The sequence below is a fragment of the Mauremys mutica genome, chromosome 9 (assembly GCF_020497125.1).
Source record: "Mauremys mutica isolate MM-2020 ecotype Southern chromosome 9, ASM2049712v1, whole genome shotgun sequence".
Classification (NCBI taxonomy): domain Eukaryota; kingdom Metazoa; phylum Chordata; order Testudines; family Geoemydidae; genus Mauremys; species Mauremys mutica.
Window position 1 is genome coordinate 100,918,935 of NC_059080.1, and position 22,944 is coordinate 100,941,878.

The following is a 22,944-nucleotide window of genomic DNA, read 5'->3' on the forward strand; positions in this document are numbered from 1 at the left end:
GGTTCTGCTAGAGTCTGTAACAATGGAACCTGACCCAAAACTTCCCAGGACTGCTCACCCACACCACCTCGCATTGCTTATGTAGCCTGAATCCTGCTCACTACACCTCCTATTGACGATTTGCCCGCTGCCTCCCCCGCATTAGACAATGGGTGCGTGTGCATTGCTGATGTTCAAAAGTGAAAGCGGGGGAGAGGCGTTCTGGATGTAGCCAGCTGATGTCACCCCCATTTCTCTGGTTAAGGAGCCCCTCTGAGTGCTTTGTGAGAAGTGCTTTCAACCCGGCCTCCTGGCAACTTGGAGTTAGCACCCAGAGCTCTCACCTGGAAGATAAACAGTTGAGCTGCTGGTCGGTCGAGGCGTCAGGACACGGGACAGTTGTTACCGAGGGAGCCTGTGTTTACTAAAACAGTGTCTGCAAGTGACCAAACTCAGCAGCAGCCCCTGGATCAACCCTGGCGTTATTTGTTTAAAATACTAATATTTTTGTTTTAATCCACACACACACGTGCCCACGGGAGAGCCGGCAGTGAGCCTTTCTATATAACGCTGCCAGCACAGGGCCTTATCCCAAAGCAGCCAGAATTACAGTAAACTTTCTCCCAGGAAACTAAATTCAGTGCTGGAGTTCAAGTAACCTGTATTCCCCCCCATCATATCTCCTTTCATGCTGCTTATACACCATTCTGCATCCTTCACGTGTCCATGTCATAAGGGACCCAGGAAAAGAGCTCTCTCGGGGTAATCTGAATGCGTAGCAGTATTGTTCTCTGGTGGTGGTTTGTATGACAGCAGCTCCTAGAGACCCCAATGAGGGCCCCATCATGTTAGGTGCTGTACAGACAGTCACAGGTTTGTTACCAGTCCTTGCATCTGAAAAAAATAAAGGGGAAAAAAGAAAAAGAAAATCTATCCCCCAGGCCCCCAAATCTCCCTCTTTATGTAGATTTGCAGGTAACTCCTCCCATCCGGCAGTATGTCCACTGGGCGTTGATTTAGGAACACCACAGCTTTCTTTAGAGGCTCGCTATCCAATATCAGCTTTCGCCCTGGATGTATTTGAGACTTTCCTAAGGGGTTAAGGCACTTCTGGGTTCACTGCAGTAGAGATGTAGAAGAGCTGGATGTGGCTCCTCAAGCCTTGGATCCAAAGATTTCAGAACAATTTACAAACATTGATTAACCCTCATAAGCCCCCTGTGAAATAGGTGGATGATGTTAACTCCCTTTGGCAGCCAGGGGAAACTGAGGCACAGATCAGTTAAATGATGTGTTCAAGGTCACACAATGAGTCAGTGGAACGGCTGGGAATAGAACCCAAGAATCCTGACTGCCCAGGGTCCTGCTCTAACCGCTGGCCTCGTTCCCTGCTCTCTGTGTGATGAACTTTGTTGGCTCATTTGCACCATCTTAAGCCTAAATCTTGTGATTATCTGTTGTAGATTTCCCTCTGCCGCCGCCGCCACCACCACTTCCTGGAGATGATCTCGGGAACCTCCCAGCGCCTCCTGGTGCCTTTCCCCCCCCACCCTCTACGGATGAGGCTGCTTTCAGTGTGCAGGTAAGGTGGTCTGGGTGATTCCTGCTCAGACAGGTCATAGTTGGGATGGACTGTGAGTTGCATGTTCATGGTGATCAGACAAGAAGTAGGGGAGTGCTGTGGTTTGAGAACGGAGAGAGGTCAATAGTGGTGTCCTCCAGTGCCCTGTACTGGGCCCAGTCTGATTCAACACGTTCATAAATGATCTGGGAAAAGGGGTAAACAGTGAGGTGGCAAAATTTGCAGATGATACAAAACTGCTCAAGATAGTTTAGTCCCAAGCAGATTGCAAAGAGCCACAAAAGGAGGTCTCAAACCTGGGTGATTGGGCAACAAAATGGCAGATGAAATTCAGTGTTTATAAATGCAAAGTAATGCACATTGGAAAACATAATCCCAACTATACATATAAAATGATGGGGTCTAAATTAGCTGTTACCACTCAAGAAAGATCTTGGCATCATTGTGGATAGTTCTCTGAAAACATCCACTCAATGTGCAGCAGCAGTCAAAAAAGTGAACACAATGTTGGGAATCATTAAGAAAGGGATACAGTAGATAATAAAACAGAAAATATTATATTGCCTCTATATAAATCCATCCTACGCCCACATCTTGAATACTGTGTGCAAATGTGGTCGCCCCATCTCAACAAAGATATATTGGAATTGGAAAAGGTTCAGAAAAGGGCAACAATAATTATTAGGGGTTTGGAACGGCTGCTGTATGAGGAGAGATTAATAAGACTGGGACTTTTCCGCTTGGAAAAGAGACGACTAAGGGGGGATATGATTGAGATCTATAAAATCATTTTTGGTGTGGAGAAAGTAAATAAGGAAGTGTTATTTACTCCTTGTGATAACACATGAACTAGAGGTGACCAAATGAAATTAATAGGCAGCAGGTTTAACACAACAAAACGAAGTATTTCGTCACACAACACACAGTCAGTCTGTGGAACTCTTTGCCAGAGGATGTTGTGAAGGCCAAAACCATAACAGGGTTCAAAAAAGAACTAGATAAGTTCATGGAGGACAGGTCCATTAATGGCTATTAGCCAGGATGGGCAGGAATGGTGTCCCTAGCCTCCGTTTGCCAGAAGCTGGGAATGGGCGACAGGGAATGGATCACTTGGAGATTCCCTGTTCTGTTCACTCCCTCTGGGGCACCTGGCATTGGCCACGGTCGGCAGACAGGATACTGGGCTAAATGGACCTTTGGTCTGACCCAGTATGGCTGCTCTTATGTTCTTATGAACATATGACTTTAAAACCAAGTCAGCTGTAGCTGCTTGCTTCCCGAGTGGGAGAATATTTGACCCACAACATGCTGGGTTATTAAAGGAACACAGGGCTTGATCCACTCTCGCCAAAGTCACTAGGCTCCTTCCCCTTGACTTGAATGAGAACTGGATCTGGTTCAGGGAGTCTGCAGTGTGCGGTGAAACATGTTACACCTTTCCTTGTGGATTTCCTTTGCCACCTGGACAAGGTCCTGATGGATCCTGGGAGGGACTGTTACATAAAACCCCGAGCTGAGACTCGAGAGACTGGACTTAAAGTCCTATCCCTGCCACAGACTTGCCACATGACCTTGGACACATCTCTTAATCTGCCCTGTGGCCCAGTTCCCTGTCTGTAAAATGGGGATAGTAGCAACGGGGTCTTGGGAGGATAAATACGTTAATTACTGTGAGACATTCAGATGCTAAAGTTCTGTCTTTCTAAGCACAGAGATAGAATACGGTCTTGCAGTGGGGTGTACAGACCCTGTCCCTCGTCTGGCTGGCAGCAGGTTAACGTTCTTGAGCAAGGACCATGGCTTCAGTGCCTTTAAATGCCAGGATTATCAGGGAAACTAGCTCTGGGGAATGAGGTGATTCCCTGGCAAATGTTATTCTGTCTCTTACCTCTCTGAGAAGAGGGAATGTTAGAGTGATGGTCAAGGGAAAGCAAGTGACAGAGCTCCAGGCCTCTAGCGTGACCTGCGTCAAACTGCACAAGGTCATTGATGACAAACTCTGATCTTTAGGCTAAAGAATTCTTCTTTGCCAGGAATCTAACTAGGTTGTAGTACATCCATCTGTGGACAGGTCTGATGATGCTCCCCAAAAAGCCTGAGAAGATGGCATTGCTGCGTTCAATGGAACAATTTCTCTCAGACTCATTCTTATCTTCAGACCCACACGCCTTGTTCTCATGATCTGGGCCAGACATCTGTAATTTATAACCTATGGAGTATCAATTATAATAGGAACACCTAGCTCTTTTATGATGCTTTCCATCCCTTGGTCTCAAAGCAGCGTCACAAAGGAGGTCAGTATCATTATTCTCATTTTACAGATGGGGAAACTGAGGCAAAGTTGGTGCTCAACTTGGACAGTGAAACCTAAGCACTTAGTTTCACGCTCTAATTTTCTTGCAGTAGCACCCCAGTGCTGCTATGGTTGGATTCACAGCACTGTAGGGGGAGGGAGTTCAATCCTTGAGGGGGCCGCTTAGGGATCTGGGGCAAAATCAGTATTTTGGTCCTGCTAGTGAAGGCAGGGGGCTGGACTCGATGACCTTTCAGGGTCTCTTCCAGTTCTAGGAGATTGGTATATCTCCATATATTAATATTTTACATATATATTTTAAATGTTTTTAAACAAGGTGGGGGAAGGGGAAAAGGAGAGGAAAATGAAGTACACTTGAAAGATCCTCTTAATTGAAATTCACTGGGAAACCCTGTTCCCAGAAAGGTGGTGAGGGCATGGCTGATGGTATGTTTGGCAAATAAGGAGAAAAACAGAGAGGCTGTTGCCACATTGGCTTGTGCTCAATTAAAAATACAAAAACAAACAACAACCCGAAAAGTAAGAAAAAAACCCAGATGGGAAGAAAAATGCAGTCGACGTTTGCCGGGGAGAGAGAGAGAGATTTTGTTTTCGGGTTTCTAAGAAGGAATTATAAGCAGCATAGGGGGAAAAATGAGAATCTGTCGACAATTCTCTCTAGCATTGCCTCAGATATATGGCTGTGATGCAGCTAGACCACAGCTAATAGCAGTCAAGTGAAGTTTACCTTCGTTGTTGGGCAGGATGATCTAGCAGTTAGAGCATTGCCCAGGGACCTGGGGAACCTAAACGTTATTCCCAGCTTTGCCACTCACACTCTGTGGGTAAAATTCACACGAGCTCTGCGTCACTGGTGTCTCGTATATAAACCCCGTTCTGGCGAGTTCACTGCTGCACAGGGCTCGGTGCTGGCATCTTGTTCTTCTCCTTGGCCTTCCTCTGCTTGGTGGTTGTACCACTCAAGAAGACAGCTGAGCGCCCCTAAGCCTCCGGTTTGAAATGCCTAGAGCTCTTTGAATGACATGTGCAAATCCTGAAAGAATCAGCTCAGCCCTCTGTTCTGGGGTATGATTCGGTTTAGTGTCCAAGTGTGCGTGGGTGGGTTTGGATGAGCCCTGTCCCTTCTGCTTGGGCAGTAGAGATCCCATGACGCTTCTTAGAAGAAGAAGAAGAAGAAGGGTTAGCCCCGGTGTCCTCGGCCAGCATTTCAAAGACTCAGCTGAAAACTTTGGCAAGTGAGACTGGCATGTCCCTATTCTGCCTTAGTTACCCTAAAAAGGGTGCACAGATTTATTCAAGAGCCTCCACGCACCTTTGTAAAGAAAGTAAGAGGTTGTATTGCATTCGGTTTTGCTTGGGAGAATTTTGATAGACCTTCCATTAGCTCCTCCATGCCCCAGACCGGTTAGAATGAAGTGAGGCACTCAGAAATCAGGACGTGCCACTGGAAATGCTAGTTGCATTGTTTGTCAGAGACACACACAGGTTTCCAGATGCAGCAGGGGCTTTTGGAGAACTTAGTCTGAGTAGAACAAGAGCTGCTCCAAAAGACAAGTTACCTGAACTGCAGACCTGCAAAGGGCTTCCCTCCCTTGCTCCTTTGTCCTGACTGGGTTATAAGCTCTTTGGGGCAGGGACTGTCTCTTTACTCGTGTGTACAGCTCCTAGCACAGTACCGACCTGATCTTCACTGAGGCCTTTAGGCAGAACTGTGATACAAATAATAATAATATCTGTGTTTTACATAGAACTTTTCACTAGCAGATCTCAAAGCACTTTATAAAGGAGGAGAGTGTCATTATCCCTGTTTTACAGAGGAGGAAACTGAGGCCTAAAGAGTGATGAAGTGATTTATTCGAGGTCATCAGGGGGCCAGTGGCAGAGCCGTGTCACCTGAGTCCCAGTCCAGTGCTCTATCACTTAAGCACACTGTCTCCCTATAATGAATATGAATAAGTTATGAATAGTAATAAAATCTAGAGCCCGTGAGGGTATGTCTACACTGCAGTTAAAAACCCCCGTGCCAGCTGACTTGAGCTAAAGGGCTGTTGAATTGCAGTGTAGACATTCGCACGTGGGCTGGAGTCGAGGACCTTGCAAGGTGGGAGGGTCCGGGAGCTTGGGCTGCAGCTAAGCCCAGATGTCTGCCCCACGATTAAAAAGCCCCTTCCCCCAAGCACTGCAAGCCCAATCAGCTGGCCCGGGCTAGCCAGTCCAACTGCAGCATAGACGTACCGTGCGTCTCCTTGCTGGCTGGGCGAAGAGGGTGGGAAGAGAGGGTTTGGGGGTTCTGAGAAGTGACTAAAAATGGAGGTTAGAATGGAAACACTTCTGCAGCCTTAACTATAGCAGTTGCCAATGCTCCCATGGTGCCGATATACCCGCACGATAGACACTGGGATGTTCAGTGCAAGAAGAGGCTTTACCCCTGCCATTGTATAATTCCTCCGTGAAATACCTGTTGTCAGCAAAGGATGGACAGGCTGCATGGCTCGGGGAGGGGAAGGGGCATTCTGCTTTTCTGGTGGCTTGCTTTGGAATTTTGTAAATCGGAAACCATGCTGCTTCAAAGCATCCTTCCTCCAGGAAACTGCTTAGAAGAGGCCCGCTCCTCGCACTCCCTCTCCCAGCGAGTGAGAGAGACAGACACAAACACAGGCTCGCTCCCGCCAGTGTCAGTGGATTAATTTGCAAGCAGCGGCTCATCCCTTTAAATAGAGGTTGCTAGGCATTTCGCTGGCTTCCTCCCAGTGAATGTTAGTGGCGTTGTCTCTTCACTGCTGTGACTCATCTGCTAAGCTAGCGTCCAGCTGAAAAGGACAGCCTTTTTTTTTTGTTGTTAGTGCGTATAGAGACAAACCTTTGAAACAAGCGTCATTTTTGCCAGGAGAGGGTGCTGCTTCTACTGGCTCCACTCTGTTCTTTAGTGAGAATCACAGCTGCTATGTGCCTTTAAAAACTAATAAATTGCATTCCTTTCAGCGTTCCTGAGCGGTAGAGCAGGCCTAGGAGGGGGAAAAGATATGTTCAGCCTTTCTCTACTGCTAGGTTTTGTTAACCGCTGGCCTGAGTTGGGGGACGGGCTGGGCTCAGGTGTGCGACACCAAGGAATGACTGTAAGAATTTGGGGCATTAGCTAATGGCCGGGCTTCACTGTAGCTGGAAATGAACGGTGGCTCTGGCTGATTCTCTGTAAGTAGCACTCCAGGCTGTGCATGTTTGAGGGCGTCCTTCTGCAGGTTTCGTAGGCTTCTGTTTGTCCAAATCCCTGTGATAAGAAACTTCCTTGTACGTGAAATTAAACCATGTACCCACTAACTTAAACCCTCTTATACCCAAACCTTATTTTATCAGAATGCTGCTCATGTCCCTAAAAAAAGGGTTCTGCAGTGTTCTTTGTTAAAATCAAACCAGATAAATGTTATCGATGTGTCTAAATGCTCACGGATACTTTGTATGAACAAATATATGTGTGTAAATATACACAATGCATGAGTGTTTATAAAGCATGTATGAGAATATATGATATGTGGGTATATAAAATAGGCCAGAAATATGCAGATAGTTGGGGAATAGACATATTTTATCCCTGCTATTTTTTCTCCCATCATGTGAGTAGTATGATCAGTAAGTCCAGTGATAGAAGTGGGGGTGGGGGAGAGGGGCAGGTTGTGCTGAGTATTTCTTCCAGTCAGACCTTGATGCAGTTCATCTTATAAGCAAGCACATGTGTTGTTTCACAATGCCAAACCACAGTCTATTTTAAATCTTCTATAACCCTCTGTTCTCATTTATTTAAATTTTTAGCCCCTACTCTCTTCCGAATAGACAACAATGTTGATAATAAGCAGCTAATTTGACTGAAACCGGAAACATTTTAATAGTATAGCATACGTTAGTTTTGCATCTAATCTCTCTGCTGGGATATTAATATCTTGCTGTGTTGTCTGCGTATCAAAGCATCCTGGGCAAGGGGCGTAAGGGAAGCACAGCTGTAAAGAGGCTTGGCAGAATTCATTTTTTATTTTTTATTATTTTAACAGCTAATATTTGCGTTTGATTTTAAGCATTTTTACTCATTTTATCGATTTACCTTTTCAGTGGCATAAAGTTGTGCGAGTGTCAGACAATTATGTAAGAGTCTCTAATAGGTGCTCAAGCAAGTTATGTAGATTTCGATTATTAGCAATGGAAATATTTTTTTCGCTCGTTTGGGTGTTTATGGTGAAATCAATGTTTACACATATTTACCAATGTTAAAAAAAAAATCTGTTCCTTCCAAGCCTAGATACAGCCAATGAACCATTTTCAAATGATTATTGTTTATTTATTTAGTTATTATTTGTGTTACTTCTATTATAGTAGTGTCCAAAATGTGCGAGGTGCTGCACGGACTGAATTATTTGGCAAGGGGATTGTGCCTTCCTCTGTGCTGAGAGAGACTGGGCTACAGATGATAAAGAATAATAGGAAGACCCATAGGAAGACCAGACAGAAAGCTGACAAAGTTTGACTCCTAGTGTGACAGGTTTTCACAGGGTGCAACCTGGATTGTGTCCCACCAACCTGGGCTCCCTCTCACACTGTGATGATGTTGCTAAGCCACAAACCTCTGGCAAGTGCTTCATTTACACAGACAGGGACACACTCAACTGAGTTACATGAATACTTCTCCCAGCCACTCGTGAACCAACAACACAGAGGCGACAGCCAGTTCCCCCCAGCTCCCCAGCCTTGCTCCCGGGGCTGTACCGTCCTGCCCTTGTCAGAAGCCTGAGCAGTGTAAGTTCATTAAGTTCGCCACTTCTACAAAGGAAAGTGAATGTGCCCCAGCCTTTGTAACCTGAGCAGATTTCCCAAGCACTTCAATCAAACTGCAGTGTTTTAGGTAAAATATAAAACAGATTTATTAACTACAGAAAGATCGATTTTAAATGATTATAAGTAGTGAGCGTAGAGATCAAAGTTGGTTACCTAAGAGATAAATTAAGTTTGCAGTCTAAGTTCTATAAACTAAATAGGATTTGACTCAAGTGGTATCACACCCTGTTAGTACAAGCTGGTCACAGATCTTCAGTACACAGGCTGGAACTCATCTCCAGCCCGGGACCACCTTCCCCTTGTCAGACTTTGTCCTCCAGATGTGTTTGAGTTGTGGGGGGAAAGTGAGGCCAAGTAATGACGTCACTTCCCCTCTTTCGTAGTTTCTTCCAGCTTGCTGGAAAGACCCTTTGCTATGACGTGAGTCAAGCAGTCTCCATTGTCTCCCTGCTATCTCTGAGAATTCTCCACTGTATACAGATCCTGGGATGGTCCATGGGAGTGTGGATTCCCTTCAGTGGGCCATCAGCATGTCTGGCTGCTCTGTTGTTGTATCTGAAGGGCTGGTTGTGGGTGTTCCCAATCTCCAACATATTTCAGTAACACACACATAGCAAAACTTCATAAATTCCCATACCGTGACAGCACATATAATCCAACAGGATATTAATGTTCAGCAGATCAAGACTTTTAAAATAATAGCTCACAAGGCATACTTTCAAGTATCAGAGGGGTCGCCGTGTTAGTCTGGATCTGTAAAAGCAGCAAAGAGTCCTATGGCACCTTATAGACTAACAGACGTATTGGAGCATGAGCTTTCGTGGGTGAATACCCACTTCGTCAGATGCATGTAGTGGGTATTCACCCACGAAAGCTCATGCTCCAATACGTCTGTTAGTCTATAAGGTGCCACGGGACTCTCTGTTGCTAAGGCATACTTTGTATAGACTATATCATAGTTATATGACAGTGTTGAATATGGGGGTTCCAGGGTGCTGTTTTGAGGTACAGAATGTAACACCTAGTGTAAATCCAACACTGGCCAACAGAGGGCGTAAGGCAGTAGGAGAGTTATGATGTCCAGGCTTGGAATATTTAGGCAGAGGAAAAGGAGGTTTGAAGAAGTGGCCATTCTGCCATTGGTGCACTGGGGTGCTGCCCCTCCCAGGAAAGGGAGCAAATGAGATCAGAGTAAAATAACCTGACCCAATTTGAAGTGCCATTCACAGCGGTGAACTTAGCAGACTGGTGCCTGCAGGAGCAGCTGTGCTAGTGTCCCGGCCTGTGAAGTCCACATTGCACTAGTCCAGTGGTTCTCAAACTAGGGCCGCCGCTTGTTCAGGGGAAGCCCCTGGTGGGCCAGGCCGGTTTGTTTACCTGCCGCGTCCGCAGGTTTGGCCGATGGTGGCTCCCACTGACAGCGGTTCGCCGCTCCAGGCCAATGGGGGCGGCGGGAAGGGCGGCCAGCACAACCCTCAGCCTGCGCCGCTTCCCGCAGCCCCCATTGGCCCGGAGCGGCGAACTGCGGCCAGTGGGAGCTGCGATCGGCCGAACCTGCGGACGTGGCAGGTAAACAAACCGGCCCGGCCCTCCAGAGGCTTTCCCTGAACAAGCGGCGGACCGGCTTTGAGAACCATTGCACTAGGGAACGCCAAAGCACCATCCGAGACTCAGCTGAACGGTCCACCGGGCACAGTACAGAAGGGGATGTCTCAAAGATCGGCTGAAGCTGAATGCCCTCCTTAAGATGTTGACCTGCCTTCCTGTGTGAAGATGAAGTTTAAAAGGATGAAACTTTCAATCACGCCAGGGGAGGTGGAGCACGACAGAGAGCCGGAATTTGGAGCGAGAGGGACCAGCGTTTCTATTTGATGCTTTAAGCCTGGCTGTATTCTGTGATAATGAATCAGTTTTAGTCAGACAAGTACAGTGCACAGTGGAATAGTGGGGTACTGATTTTGGAGGCTGGTCTGTTGTCTGATTTCAGTTTTACATCAAGTAGCCCCGGGCAAAGTAGACTAACTTTTTTTTTTTTTTAAATAAATTTCAGCCCTTTTGTGGGAGAACATTTTGCACGGGTGCAGTGGTAACTATGCTGCATGCCAAGAAATACCCAATGCCCAAAACTCCCAGAGCTAAAGCAACATTCCTTTCTCTCCCTCTTAGTTCCCATCATATGAAGAAAAACAAAGCTTTGTGCTCTGCTCTCCACGACAGGCAGTTTTGTTGTCGGAAAATGTTGCCTTTGCAAAGAACATGCAGCACAGTGACAGAGCAATCCTGAGTGCTTGTGAAATTACCACTGGGAAAATGTCATTTTAGAGTGAGGTTGGAAGGGATTCTTCCTAGGAGAGCGGGATATGCGGTACTTTAAAAGTCGTTCCATCTTAGCAGAGCCATTTCCCATAATAGTATTTTTCTGTTTTTGTTTTGCTGATGAAAATGCAGCAAGCCGGTAATCTCTGATGCACAGGGGAGCAGGTAGGAATGAGTCTGACTGAAAAAAGGTTATATAACCGTTTTAAAATATATACATAGGAGGGGTAAAAGAGAGAGGCTTGTGCCATGCTGTAGCCACTTAAACTACAAACTGCGCTCAAGAAAATGAGGTTTAGTGTAGGCAGCTTCTCTGTAAGCTTCCCCCACACCGATGTGCCAGTGCCCCACAATCCTCACCTCCCCGCATTCAGTCCCCAGCCCGGCTGTCTCCCTGCACCACCCCCCATTACAACTTTGCTAATGTCTCTTGATCCTAACCTGTTCAATGCTGGGCTGCCTATGCACGGCTCTGTCAATGCACCTTGCTCCTATCTTGCAATACATTTCTGCTTTTCCCCTTAGAACTGTGGCCTGCTCATATGTGATTGGGTCCAAACCACCCTCCCCTTTCCTGTTAAGGGGAGGTCTGAGGGCCCTCAGTCCCATTCAGTGTCAGATAATGCTGCCAGAGTGGTAAGTGGCCTTCTAGAAACTTACATGGAGCTAGCATTGCCCTTAGCAAAGGGAACCCTGTTGGTTCCTATTGGAATGTCGGCTCTGAGCAGAAGCATAAGTTAGGGACATTTCCTTGAGTTCTAGTGTAGATAAGTACCCATCCGAGGGGAATAATTGTGAAAGCAAGCTATGACATGATTTCCCACTGAAAAATAACCAGGTATATTGGTTTATCTGCAATTATTCAGCACCTAAATATATCCCCACAAGCGGTCTAGGGACGGACCCAGGGGAGTTCTGTGCATCTTGAACATCTAAGCCATATTTGTTAGCAGCATTATACAGAGAGTGTATGGACTGTGCTGGTTATTTATTGATCAGTTTTGATGCTCTTTCTCATGCAGGTTGTTTTCATTAACCGTAGGTCTGTTAAGGTTTAAACCAAAACACAACCAGAGTTTTCGGAGTGAAAATAGTGGTTCATCCAAATCACATCCTTCTCCCTTTTTCAAAGCCTCAGCCCCATTGGGCATAAATACTTCAGCTCTGATCCTCTGGAATGTATGAGGCACAGGAAGGTAGAGTTGGCAAAGGAAACCAGGAGAAGGGGATGGAGCACACGTCTCTAAAGCGACTCCCATTCTTAATGAGTCAGCAATTTTCTGTACTGTAGAGTAGGCTCAGTTGGGACATCTCTTGGACCTTTTGGGGGAATGATCTTTTTCCCTCCAAGAAAAATTCTGACAAAACCAAAGTTTTCATATTTGTCAATCATTTTCTTTTGAAAAAATTTTCAAGTTTCGGTTGAAAAAGGCAAAATGTTCAACGGGAAAATTTTAGGAGATGGCCTATCACTCTTGTATGATGGGGGAAATATTAATGGCCCTCATTTACAGGTGGGGAAACTGAGGCACGGAGCTGAAGTGATTTCCCTGAGGCCGCACAGGGAGTCAGTGGCAGAGATGGGTGTTAGATCTGAGTTTTGACTAAAGTTGCATGACGGTTGGTGGTTCTTTTGAGGGAGGCCCAGCACAGCCTGTTTCTCCTTAAAGGCAGTTAACCTCTGCTCCATTGTGACTGTCTTGGCATGCCCATAGCTGCTGCAGCCTGCCTCTGCCCTCCAGCCATTCTCTGCCTGGTGCGTGCGAAGGAGCTCTGCTTCCCTGTGAGGATCAAAATGGCATCAGCGTCTGTGAAGAGGTACCTACTTATCTGGAACCAGCAAATGCCCTTTCTCCTCAGCCTGCTGCGTGGGAGCGTCCTGTCCCCAGAGGGTGACCTATAACCCGCTCCCCTTTCCTGGGGAGATACCAGACAGGTGCACTAGCTATTGTGCTATGTGCTAAGGAAGTAGCCGGTTGGAGAGTGGGTGTGGAGTGCTGAAATTTTAGCCACCAGATCAGAGCTAGCTCTCTTTGTGAGAAGCAAGAAGGAGCAACCTGTCCAGATGCATCATCCCATTCAGAATTCCAGTTTACAGGGTCAGACCCAAAATATCCACCTGTCTGTTCTCAGGGAGCCCTCGCCAAGGTTTCAGTGGTACCGTTGGCTTTGCATGGAGTTTCAAGTGCAAGAAGACTCAAAATCTCAAAGTGAAACTAAGCCTGAACCATTGACTTTTACATGATCTATAATGTGTTTGCCTGAAGCCTGAGTCCAGTTTGCCAGACTCTTTGGGAGGGTCTTGGGTCCTTGCAAGCTTCTGTTCTGTGAGGAAGTGGGTAAACCAAGAGAGATTGCAACCAACCCTTTCTATCTTTCCCTAGCAACTGGTGTGGAGCATGCAGCTACAGTGTTGGAATACTGTACGCATCGAAGAAATAAAGGGTTAACTATTTCTTTTATCTCCATGTGTTTTGCAGACTCAAAAACTAAATAAACCACTCAACCCTGCACTTTGTTTAAAAAAAAAAACAAAATTCCTTAGCTTGCAAAAGAAACATAGCTATTATAACTGAAAGAGCTTTAAAGATCTATTTTGCTTTCCCCAAGTGATGCTTTTCATTTAATTTCTGCGCTTTACTCAGCTTGGACAATGAAAATAGTCAAGTTCGGTTTCTTTTCTCCTTGTCAGTTTGACACTGTGGTTTTCAGAAGACCTATTCAGGAAAGTGCTTCAGTGGATGCTTAAGTCACAGTGAAGTCAATAGGGTTTAAGCACATGCATAAAGTTGAGTACATGTTGAAGTGCTGCCAGGATGCCAGGCTTCTGAATGTAGGTTTCTAACATGTTTGAGGTCCGATAAGAGTTTTTACAACATTCCTGTTCAGATTCGGTTTTGTAAAATGGTTCGTTTGAACAAAATCTCCATCTTTGATCAAAACTGCTTGGCTGTGTCCCCTTGAATAAGCTGTTTATTAAACTGTCAGAACAAACCGACGAGCCTGGGACAGCAAAGAGGAAGCAAGAAATAACTGAAGGCTAGAAAAAATTAAATGGTGCAGAGAAGGGAAGCATGGGAAGAAATCAGAATCTGGGCATCTCCAGCTTTTGACAATGATGTTACGGAAAAGAGGTGGATTTTAGAGCTAAAACTACAATTCACCTAAGTCCCTAAGGATCTGCGTAAGTCTCATTGAAGATTAAATTTGGCTGGAATTAAGCATGTGCTCTTAAATGGCTGCTAATAGTCCAAGAGGGTGACCAATATGCTGTCTGTCTCTATGTATTATTTTTTTCATACCATGTTTTTTTTTTTCTATACTAGCTTGTTCCTTGGTCAGGTCTACACATAGTTTTTGTATCAATTTAATTATGTTGGTTAGGGTTATAATTTTATACTGAGACAGTGAAAGTGGAACATCCCCTTGTGCGGACACAGTTTTACTGGTATAAAGGTGTTTATACAGGTTATTCTCATAAATTTGGTTTCCACACCTGTACAGTTAAGGTAGTACAAAAACTGGTTTGTAGACAAGCCCTTACAAATGCCATCAGGCCTTTGTTTCTGACTGTCATAGATGCATAGAGTTTACAGCCAGAAGGGCTCATTAGGTCAGTGGTTCTCAACCAGGGGTGCGGGGCCCCCTGAGGGGCCATGAGCAGGTTTCAGGGGGGCCACCAAGCAGGGCCGGCATTAGACTTGCGGGGGCCCAGGGCAGAAAACCAAAGCCCCACTGCATCAGGCTGAAGACTGGGGCCCCGAGCCCCGTCACTTTGGGCTGAAACCGAAGCCTGAGCAGCTTAGCTTTGCGGGGGCCCCTGTGGCGTGGGACCCCGGGCAGTTGTGTTGCTTGCTACTCCCTAACGCCGGCCCTGGCTTTTCTATGCAGAAAGGCAGTTGTTGTGGCACAGGTGGGCCTTGGAGGTTTTTATAGCATGTTGCGGGGGGGCCTCGGAAAGAAAAAGGTTGAGAACCCCTGCGTTAGATCGTGTTGTTTGACCTCCTGTAAATCACGAGCCATTACATTTCACCCAGTAGCCTCTGTATTGAGCCCAATAGCTTGTTTCACTAAAGCTTTTCTTCCAGAAAGCCATCTAGGCTTAATCTGAAGACATCAAGAGGTGGAGAATCTCCCGCTTCCCTTGGTAGTTTGTTCCAGGGGTTAATCACCTTTGCTGTTAACAATTTGTGCCAGGTTTTTAATTTGAATTTGTCTGGCTCCAGCTTCCAGCCATTCATTCTTGCCTTTCTCTGCTAGATTAAAGATGCCTTCAGTACAGAGGTTTTCAAACTGCGGCGTGTGCCCCCCTATGGGGGTGCGGAAGGATTTTTTTGGGGGGAGGGAGCAGTGACGGTGGCCCCACGTGGTGGGACTCAGGGAGGGAGCACCCCCTCCACCCCCGACTCACCTCAGCAGGCCACCCAGCCTTGCGTGTGTCTGCGGTGGGGGGTGCAACCAAAAATTGTAACTCAAAGAGGGGGCTCAGCTTAAAAAGGTTGAGAACCGCTATGCTAGTACCTGGTATTTTCTCCCCAGGAAGTTACTTGGACACAGTAATTAAGACACCTCCCACTCTGCTTTTTGATAAGCTAAACTGATTGAGCTCTTTAAGTCTTTCATTGCCAGGCATTTTATCTGGCTGTGAAATCATTTTTGTGGCTTTTTCTGTCCCCTGTCCAAATTTCCAGCATCCTTTTTAAAAGGTGGACACTAGAACTGTAGACTGTCTTTTAGTGTCAGTCCTGCCAGTGCTGTATCTGGAGATCAATCAACTCCCTGCTCCGGTGAACTACCACCTTGGTTATACATCTAAGGGGAGCATTAGCTCTTTTTTGACACAGCGTCACACTGGGAGCTCAAGTTGTGTTGCTTGTCCACTCTGACCCCGAAATGCTTTTCATAGTCACTGCTTTCCAGGAGATAGCCCCCACCCCCAGTCTGTGCGCCTCCTGCGCGCCTTATCTCCAGCTGTATAATTTAAGTGATTGGCATGATAAAAAATTACTGTGACTTCTCTGCTGATGGAATTTTGTTTGGAGGGACTTTTAAAATAAGGCTTGTTAATCAGTTATACTGTATACATGTGTCTTACCTTGACCCTTATCGGTTCGTAGGTCTGGACAAAATGTTATGGTGGTTCTTTCAAAAGTTTACGACTGAACAGTGACTTAATACAGCTTTGAAACTTTACTATGCAAAAGAAAAATGCTGCTGTCCCTTCATTTTTTAATAGTTTATGTTTAACACGGGATTGTGTATTCCCCCGCCCCGGTCTCTGCTGCTGCCTGATAGGATGCTTCCAGTTCCAGTCGAGGTGTATGGTTCACTGGTCAGTTCGTAAGTAAGGTGTTCTGAACTCTGAGGTTCTACTGTACTATATTTATAGCATTTTGTGACTATATATATTGGAGGTAATTGGTTACTGTTTGGTTGTGGGTCCCACTAGAGGTGGATGCTGAAATAGCCAATATCTAGTTTTAGTTCCCAGTTATTCTGCAGGCAACATACTGTGCAGGGAACATTAACTCAACTTAATGGCTAATTAAACATTAATTTGTGATGAGACTGGAGCATATTTTAAGTTAGTGGGGGGAATGGGCAAGGAAATGGGAAACTTTAACAGTGGCCATAATTATCAATAATGAGTCCTAATGGCATTTTTATGAATGCAAAGGAAAAGGTTGTATTCCTTGCTCCTGTGAAGTTAGCTACAGTCACCAGCAGTCTTGCTGGTTCAGGAGGGTTTTATGGCCGGCCGATGGGCTTTGTCTTGCCCCATGAATAGAAAGGCGCGTCGTCCTGCAGAAGACGTAAAGAAAAAGTGACACATCCCATTTTCTATTGTATATTCTGCTGAGGAACAAAAACGTTTTGCTAATTCAATTTAATTCCCAAGGACAAGCGGTTGTAATTCCACCCGGGGAACATTAAATTGCCTTAATGGAAAAATAAACTAGTTTTATTCCTCCCCACCCCATTTAGTTTTCAGACATCTTGATGTACCTTCTTAGTTTATGAAGATACTTCTCAGCTCACTGCGGATTTTGCATCTGGTAGCACAGCGTACACAAGCGTACATCCTGACGTATTGGCAAACCCAATGTGCTGCTGGGTCTGTCAGATCCTTGGAACCGCTTCTCTTTTTCTCCGTAGGCAGCAGCTTAACATGCTGCTCTCTGTCATTGAGCTAGGCCTCCAGAGGCAGTGAAGTGTGTGGCCCTCTAGTCTAAACCTATTGAAAATACTGTCCTATGGTGGAAATTAGATCTAGCGAGATTTGGGCACTACTGAACCTTAATCCTAGTTCAGCCTTCAAATCTGAGCCCTAATCCAGCCCAGATTCCAGTGTTTGTGCCTGTTCACACTGCCCAGCCAACCCAGCTGTGGAAGAGCAAGACAGATACTGTTCTCTTCCAGGCATCTTCAGCACAGCTGTCACGCACATCCCACTTCTATAAGCGGCAGAAGGAGAGACCGTGGCTTGATTTCCAGCTTCTCATATGGAATTTGCTGGGCTGGCAGTTAGAAATCTTTTCGTGCCGCTCGTACACTGAGCAGTATGATGTGGAATCATTGAGCGAGAGCTGATACAGACCCTCTGCATTGTCATTTGTCGAGTCACTTTTCGGAGCCTAATGGTGCCGCAAGGTGTCTCCTGCATTGTTTGTAGCTGCTGCCGCAGCCTCCTTCTCAAACTAATTTTCTCCCCCACTCTTGCGGCCCCAAGCATGCTATTCTGAGTTCTGTTGTCTTCTGTCGACATACTTCTGTACTAGTTGTATGGCAGACGCCCTGGATAATCCGCCTTCAGCACCAGGCCTAGCAGGTCAGTAGGCAACACGGTGGAAAGCACAGATTCCCTTTAGCTGAGCTCTACCGGTGAAGAGCGTTTCAAGGGCAGAAGCTTTCTTTCTCCTCCCTTGCTGGATACACAGTCCCGAGTCCCCAGAGCCGAAAGCTTCTTTGGTGACTTCGGAAGCAACAACCAAACCGCACCTTGGATGCTTGCAGCGCAGGGGCTCAGCCCCTTAGCATTAGCCCAGAAGCTCCTTGGAAAGCAATGCAGTAGTGGAGGGCTCTCTGGCATGCCGTTCTCCTGGCCATCTGCCGTGGTGGCTCAGCTCCTCCACACGAGGTAACTAACTGGCCAGTTTTGACAGGATCTGGGCACCGTCTGTAGGTGCGGAAACGCAATGGCTCCTTGCCCACGAGTCGATCCTCATCGCGGCAAGCGATTTCAGCTCTAGGCCGCTAATTGGCTGTGGATTTACATCGGATGATTATTTGGAGCTCGGTAGCATTGACAGGCACTTCTGTTCTTCTGATGTGCTCCGTCAGGACCAGGAAACTTGAATATGGAAAACGAAAGAGACATTAGGGTGGCCTGGTGGATAGAGTGCTGGCTGAGGCCTCAGGAAGACCAGGATTCTCTTCCCAAATGACCTGACACAAATCGCTTCCTCTCTCCCTGCCCACTTTCCCTTCCCTCTCTTTTGGTCTGTTGTCGACTTAGACTGTAAACTCCTCAGGGCGTGACGGCCTCTTACTATACTTACCAACAGTGCCTAGCACGATAGGGCCCCGATCTCCGGTGAGACCGACAGGCGCCACTGTGCTACAGAGCATGAATAATAAAGACTCTGCCTTTTTCCCCTCCTTCTGTTGCAAAAGAATGTCGGAAAGACTATGTGCCAGCCCTGTTGCCTACAGCATAGTGTGTGCGCTAGGGATTTTGTGGCCTACGCTGTGAATTATGGCCCGTCTGTCAGAGATGCAGACTGGTGGACGTTCAAGATGGTATTTCCATGACTTTGCCTGCATGACCTTGCCTGTAAATGTTCGACACTCTGCCGCTTCTGTGACCTGTGAGGGGCTTCTGATCTCGGCCTCTGGCTGGGGCTGGTGCGGGAAGCTTCTGTGATGAGGAAGAGCCTAGTGGCCGTGATATGGTGGTTGCAGCCTGCCAGTTGCAGTCAGCTGGTTAGCTACATCGTCTGTCCACTCACAAACCTGTAAGGAAGAAGGTGGCTGCCAGGCAGCGTTCTGTGACCCGACGCTTCCTGAATGGATCAGTATTGTGAACTACCAGGGGGGTATATTGCACCACCAAGACGCAAACACATCCCGTGGCCTTGGGCGTGAATCCAGAGCGCGGCTGAACCCAGCTGTCAGAGGAAAGGCACCGATGAACACCTCCCACATCCAGGGCAAGGTGGTAGGCTGCTCATGAAGGTACAGAAGTAGCGCTGTCTTAGCCGTGCTTAGCAAATGATTCTGTCACTCACCTGTCTGTATGCCACAGCTGTACCACATAGCACTTACCACGCTGGGCATCTTCAAGCACCGCAGCTTCACTGGTTAATCCTCACAACGCAAGAAGCCCGTAAAAGGATTGCTGTTTCCATTTTTATGGGGAAACTGAGGCACAGAGAGTCAAGCTCTCACAGTAGGTTTGCACTGGAGCTGGGATTGGAACTCAGAAGCACACAGCTCCTAGTCCTGAGTCCCTAGCGCTGCCTCTGACTGATGTTCCCTCTGCATCCTGCGAGGTTATATTTGTGTCACGGGCCATACAGGGGCAGAGATGCTAACGGGAGCCCTGCCAAGAGAGGCATCCAGCACTGCTATTTGGCTGGTGCTCTTATTCTTCATTGGCTGATTATGGGGCGAGCGGTAAAGTCCACCCATCGCCTGGAGAGACACTGGATGGAGCGCAGTGTCGAAGGGTGTCCCGTCCCCCAGCCCTGTGCGCCGCTTTTCCATCCTTTGGAGGCACTTTCAGCCAGGTTCAGCAGATGGAAGAATTTAGGGGGAGAGACTCAAAAGCGCTCAGCATGAGCCGAACCCCACTCCCACTGATGTCAATGGGCGTTTTACCCCTGACTTCCATGAGAGCAGAGCTAGGCGAATGCCAAGTGCTTTCGAGCAGCCCATTCTTCACCTCGCATTGGTGTCTTTTGTTCCAAGAAAACCCAGCAAAATAAATCCGGTAACGTCGTTTCACCTGAGAGGGAGAGAGAGAGAAATGAAACCCTAACTTCTTTTTGCTTTTATCCTTCCTGTCATCACAAGACTAACAAGGATAGTCCAGGGCTGGCTCCAGCCGGATGGAACAGCAGGGAAGTTCTGTTCTATTAGATCCCTGATTCAGCCACATCTGTTGAAATCACGGCAGTCACATCTGCTGAAACCTCCCATCATTTCAGATTTGTTTCAAAAAGCTCAATCTCGCCATTTTTAAAGGGCACTGCTGCTTTTCCAACCTGTCCCTGATGCCTGGAACAGGGATTTCACATCAAATCTAGCCCCTTGGATCCCCACCCTGCACGCAGGAGTCATCTTTTGTCTTCGCATGCCTGTTTGGCGGGGCAGCCTCCCCTGAACTATTTTAATGTATATTTGGGGATTTGAAACAAAATCTTTGCTCTTGTCTTTAGGTTCAGGCGGGGATGCACAGTGACAAATCTGCAGGGTGCCTTATTTTCCTTATGCCTTGGAGGATGCCTCTTTCTGCTGGTTTTCAGCTGCAGCTGTTGAGTCTCTCTGCACTGCAGATGGCTTTGGTGATCTCGGAAAGGCGGGCAGAAGAACTGTATAGCCAGTGCGATGAGTAGCGAGGGGGTATGGTGTGGAAAGGATCCTATGGCCGGCCGTGGTGTCATTGGAGGAACGGGGCACAAGAGATCAACACAAACATCAAACTGGGCAGTTTCACTGGCGAAAATCTGTTGCGCTCGCTCCTTGTGGGTACAATAGGTGTTAAAAAGGTGTTAAATAGGTGTTAAAAAGTCAGCCAATTGGCATTTCCCCCATAGTTAAATAGGAGGTAATCGTGTTGAATACGGGGCATACCTGGGGAAGTGCTGTGTACATGCGAGGCACATGGTGCTTTGGACTTTGGCTGCACGGGGGCTCTGTGCCACACGCACACAAGCCCACGCCCATTTGAAAACCAAAAATAGAGAGATTGGGGGAGCAAACTAGGGACACAGGTTTCAACCCCACTGAAATGCATGGGATTGGGAGAGCCGTTTTGGAGGGACAGACTATGGAAACTGATCAATGTTTTGTGTGTGTATAAACTGTATGTATTGAAGTAGCACCTACAGAGGCCAGCCAAGAGCAGGCGTGCAAAGCGTTGTACAATACGATACAATACGAACACAAGAACGGCCCTCCTGGGTCAGACCAAAGGTCCATCCAGCCCAGTGTCCTGTCTTCTGACCGTGGCCAGTGCCAGGTGCCCCAGAGGGAATGAACAGAACAGGGAATCAGCAAATGATGCATCCCCTGTCGCCCATTCCCAGCTTCTGGCAAACAGAGGCTAGAGACACCATCCCTGCCCATCCTGGCTAATAGCCATTGGTGGACCTATCCTCCATGAACTTATCTAGTTCTTTTTTGAACCCTGTTATGAGAGACGGTCCCTGCACCAAGGAGCTGATGGTCTAAACAGACAAGGCAGATGATTGGTGGGAGGGGAAAGAGAGTCACAGAAAGGGGAAGTGACTTGACCAAGGTCACATAGCATGTCAGTGGCGGAGCTGGGAGTAGTCTTCAGGTCTCTGGACTCCTAGCTCAGTTCCCTACCAACTGGACCACAATTATAAATGAAATATTCCTCCTCTGTATGGACAGCTGGCATATACCTGACCTGCCAGCAAGATCCCTAGTCTCACTTCTTTAGCTTCAGTTCTGTCTAAACTTAGTGCCAACTTGCCAACCCTGCAACTAGCTTCATTTCCTGCTCCTACCATCCCAATCCATGTCTGTGGTTTATCACAGACTGCAGAGCTTTGCAGAGAGGTGGGGCAGGTTGTGAGCCGAGGGGAGCAGGTGGATGTGGTGCCACTTACGTGAGATTGCACAGCCACCCCCAAAGTGCCTGGCTGGTCCGACAAGTACTGCCCAGCTGCCTGGCTTCTGTACCCTCCTCCTGTCTGCCCCACAGTGTGCATCTCCTGCTGTCTCCCCCTCATAGCTCCTCTGCTCTCTTTCTCCCCCAGTGCGGTAACGTTACAGCTAAGGACCCTTCCTTTTCACACACCGCCCCTCACTGGCGGGACCCGGCTGCTGCAGATGGACACAGCATTGATCTGTCACATGCTCCGATATTGCAGGCGCAAAGCGAAACCACTGTTGCATAAGCAGCTCTGGGTTACATCGTTTGTTACATACGTCCCTGTATGGCCCGTGACATAAACATCGTTTGTTTCCACTCGTTAGCGATGCCCTTTCCTACCTCAATTGCGGCCCAGCTCTGCTCTGCCACTTGTGGGTTATAAGGTCATCAATAACTCGTGGAAACAAATGATGCATCCAGGACTGTCCTAGTGTATCCAGTACACGGCAGATACTATTGGGTATGGGACACAGAGCATTGTTCTGGATCGGTTGTGTGCGCTTTAGGGTAGGCTCCATTTGCGTATTTTGTTTTGCTCCTGGTTGTCTGCTCAGGGAAATCACTGTGCAGTGCCCTTGTGAGGTGCACTGCATGGGAATAGCTGTCTGAAGTGTTGTGACCGCTTCTGAATGGAGATTGGGCAGGAAAGGAGTGTGAGTAACTTTTCCCTGCTAAAATGGCCCTGCGGACTTAGGAGATGATGCAGCAGGTACAGGGTTTGTCATTAGTGCAGGGCGAGCCGATACCACTGCGTGTCTGGGAGAGGATTTCTTGGCTGCTCTCGAACTGATGACTGGCATGTAAGTCTGAGCGTTGGAGCTGATTCGCACAATGGAGAGAAAACAACATGTGTCCTGAAGGAGTCCACACAATTCCACACAAGAAGCTGGGTTAAGAGGATGGGAAGGGCGCACGGGTGAGCGTGCGTAACCTTGACTCTGCCCTCTTGCACGTGTGGGTTAGGGTAGCCTTCACTCATGTAATTTCCCAAATCAGAGCTATATCCTATGTAGTCTTCCTTAGGCG

General features: G+C 47.3%; 1 protein-coding gene across 8 annotated transcripts in view; it reads left to right on the forward strand.

The window, feature by feature from the left end:
* Positions 1–22,944, forward strand: part of LOC123377191 (LIM domain containing preferred translocation partner in lipoma) — a 498,276-nt gene that overhangs the window by 282,324 nt on the left and 193,008 nt on the right. For all 8 annotated transcript variants that reach the window (XM_045029748.1, XM_045029745.1, XM_045029746.1 and 5 more), the window contains one exon: positions 1,443–1,561. In XM_045029748.1, coding sequence (XP_044885683.1) covers positions 1,443–1,561 — 119 coding nt within the window. The remainder of the gene's footprint in view (positions 1–1,442; positions 1,562–22,944) is intronic.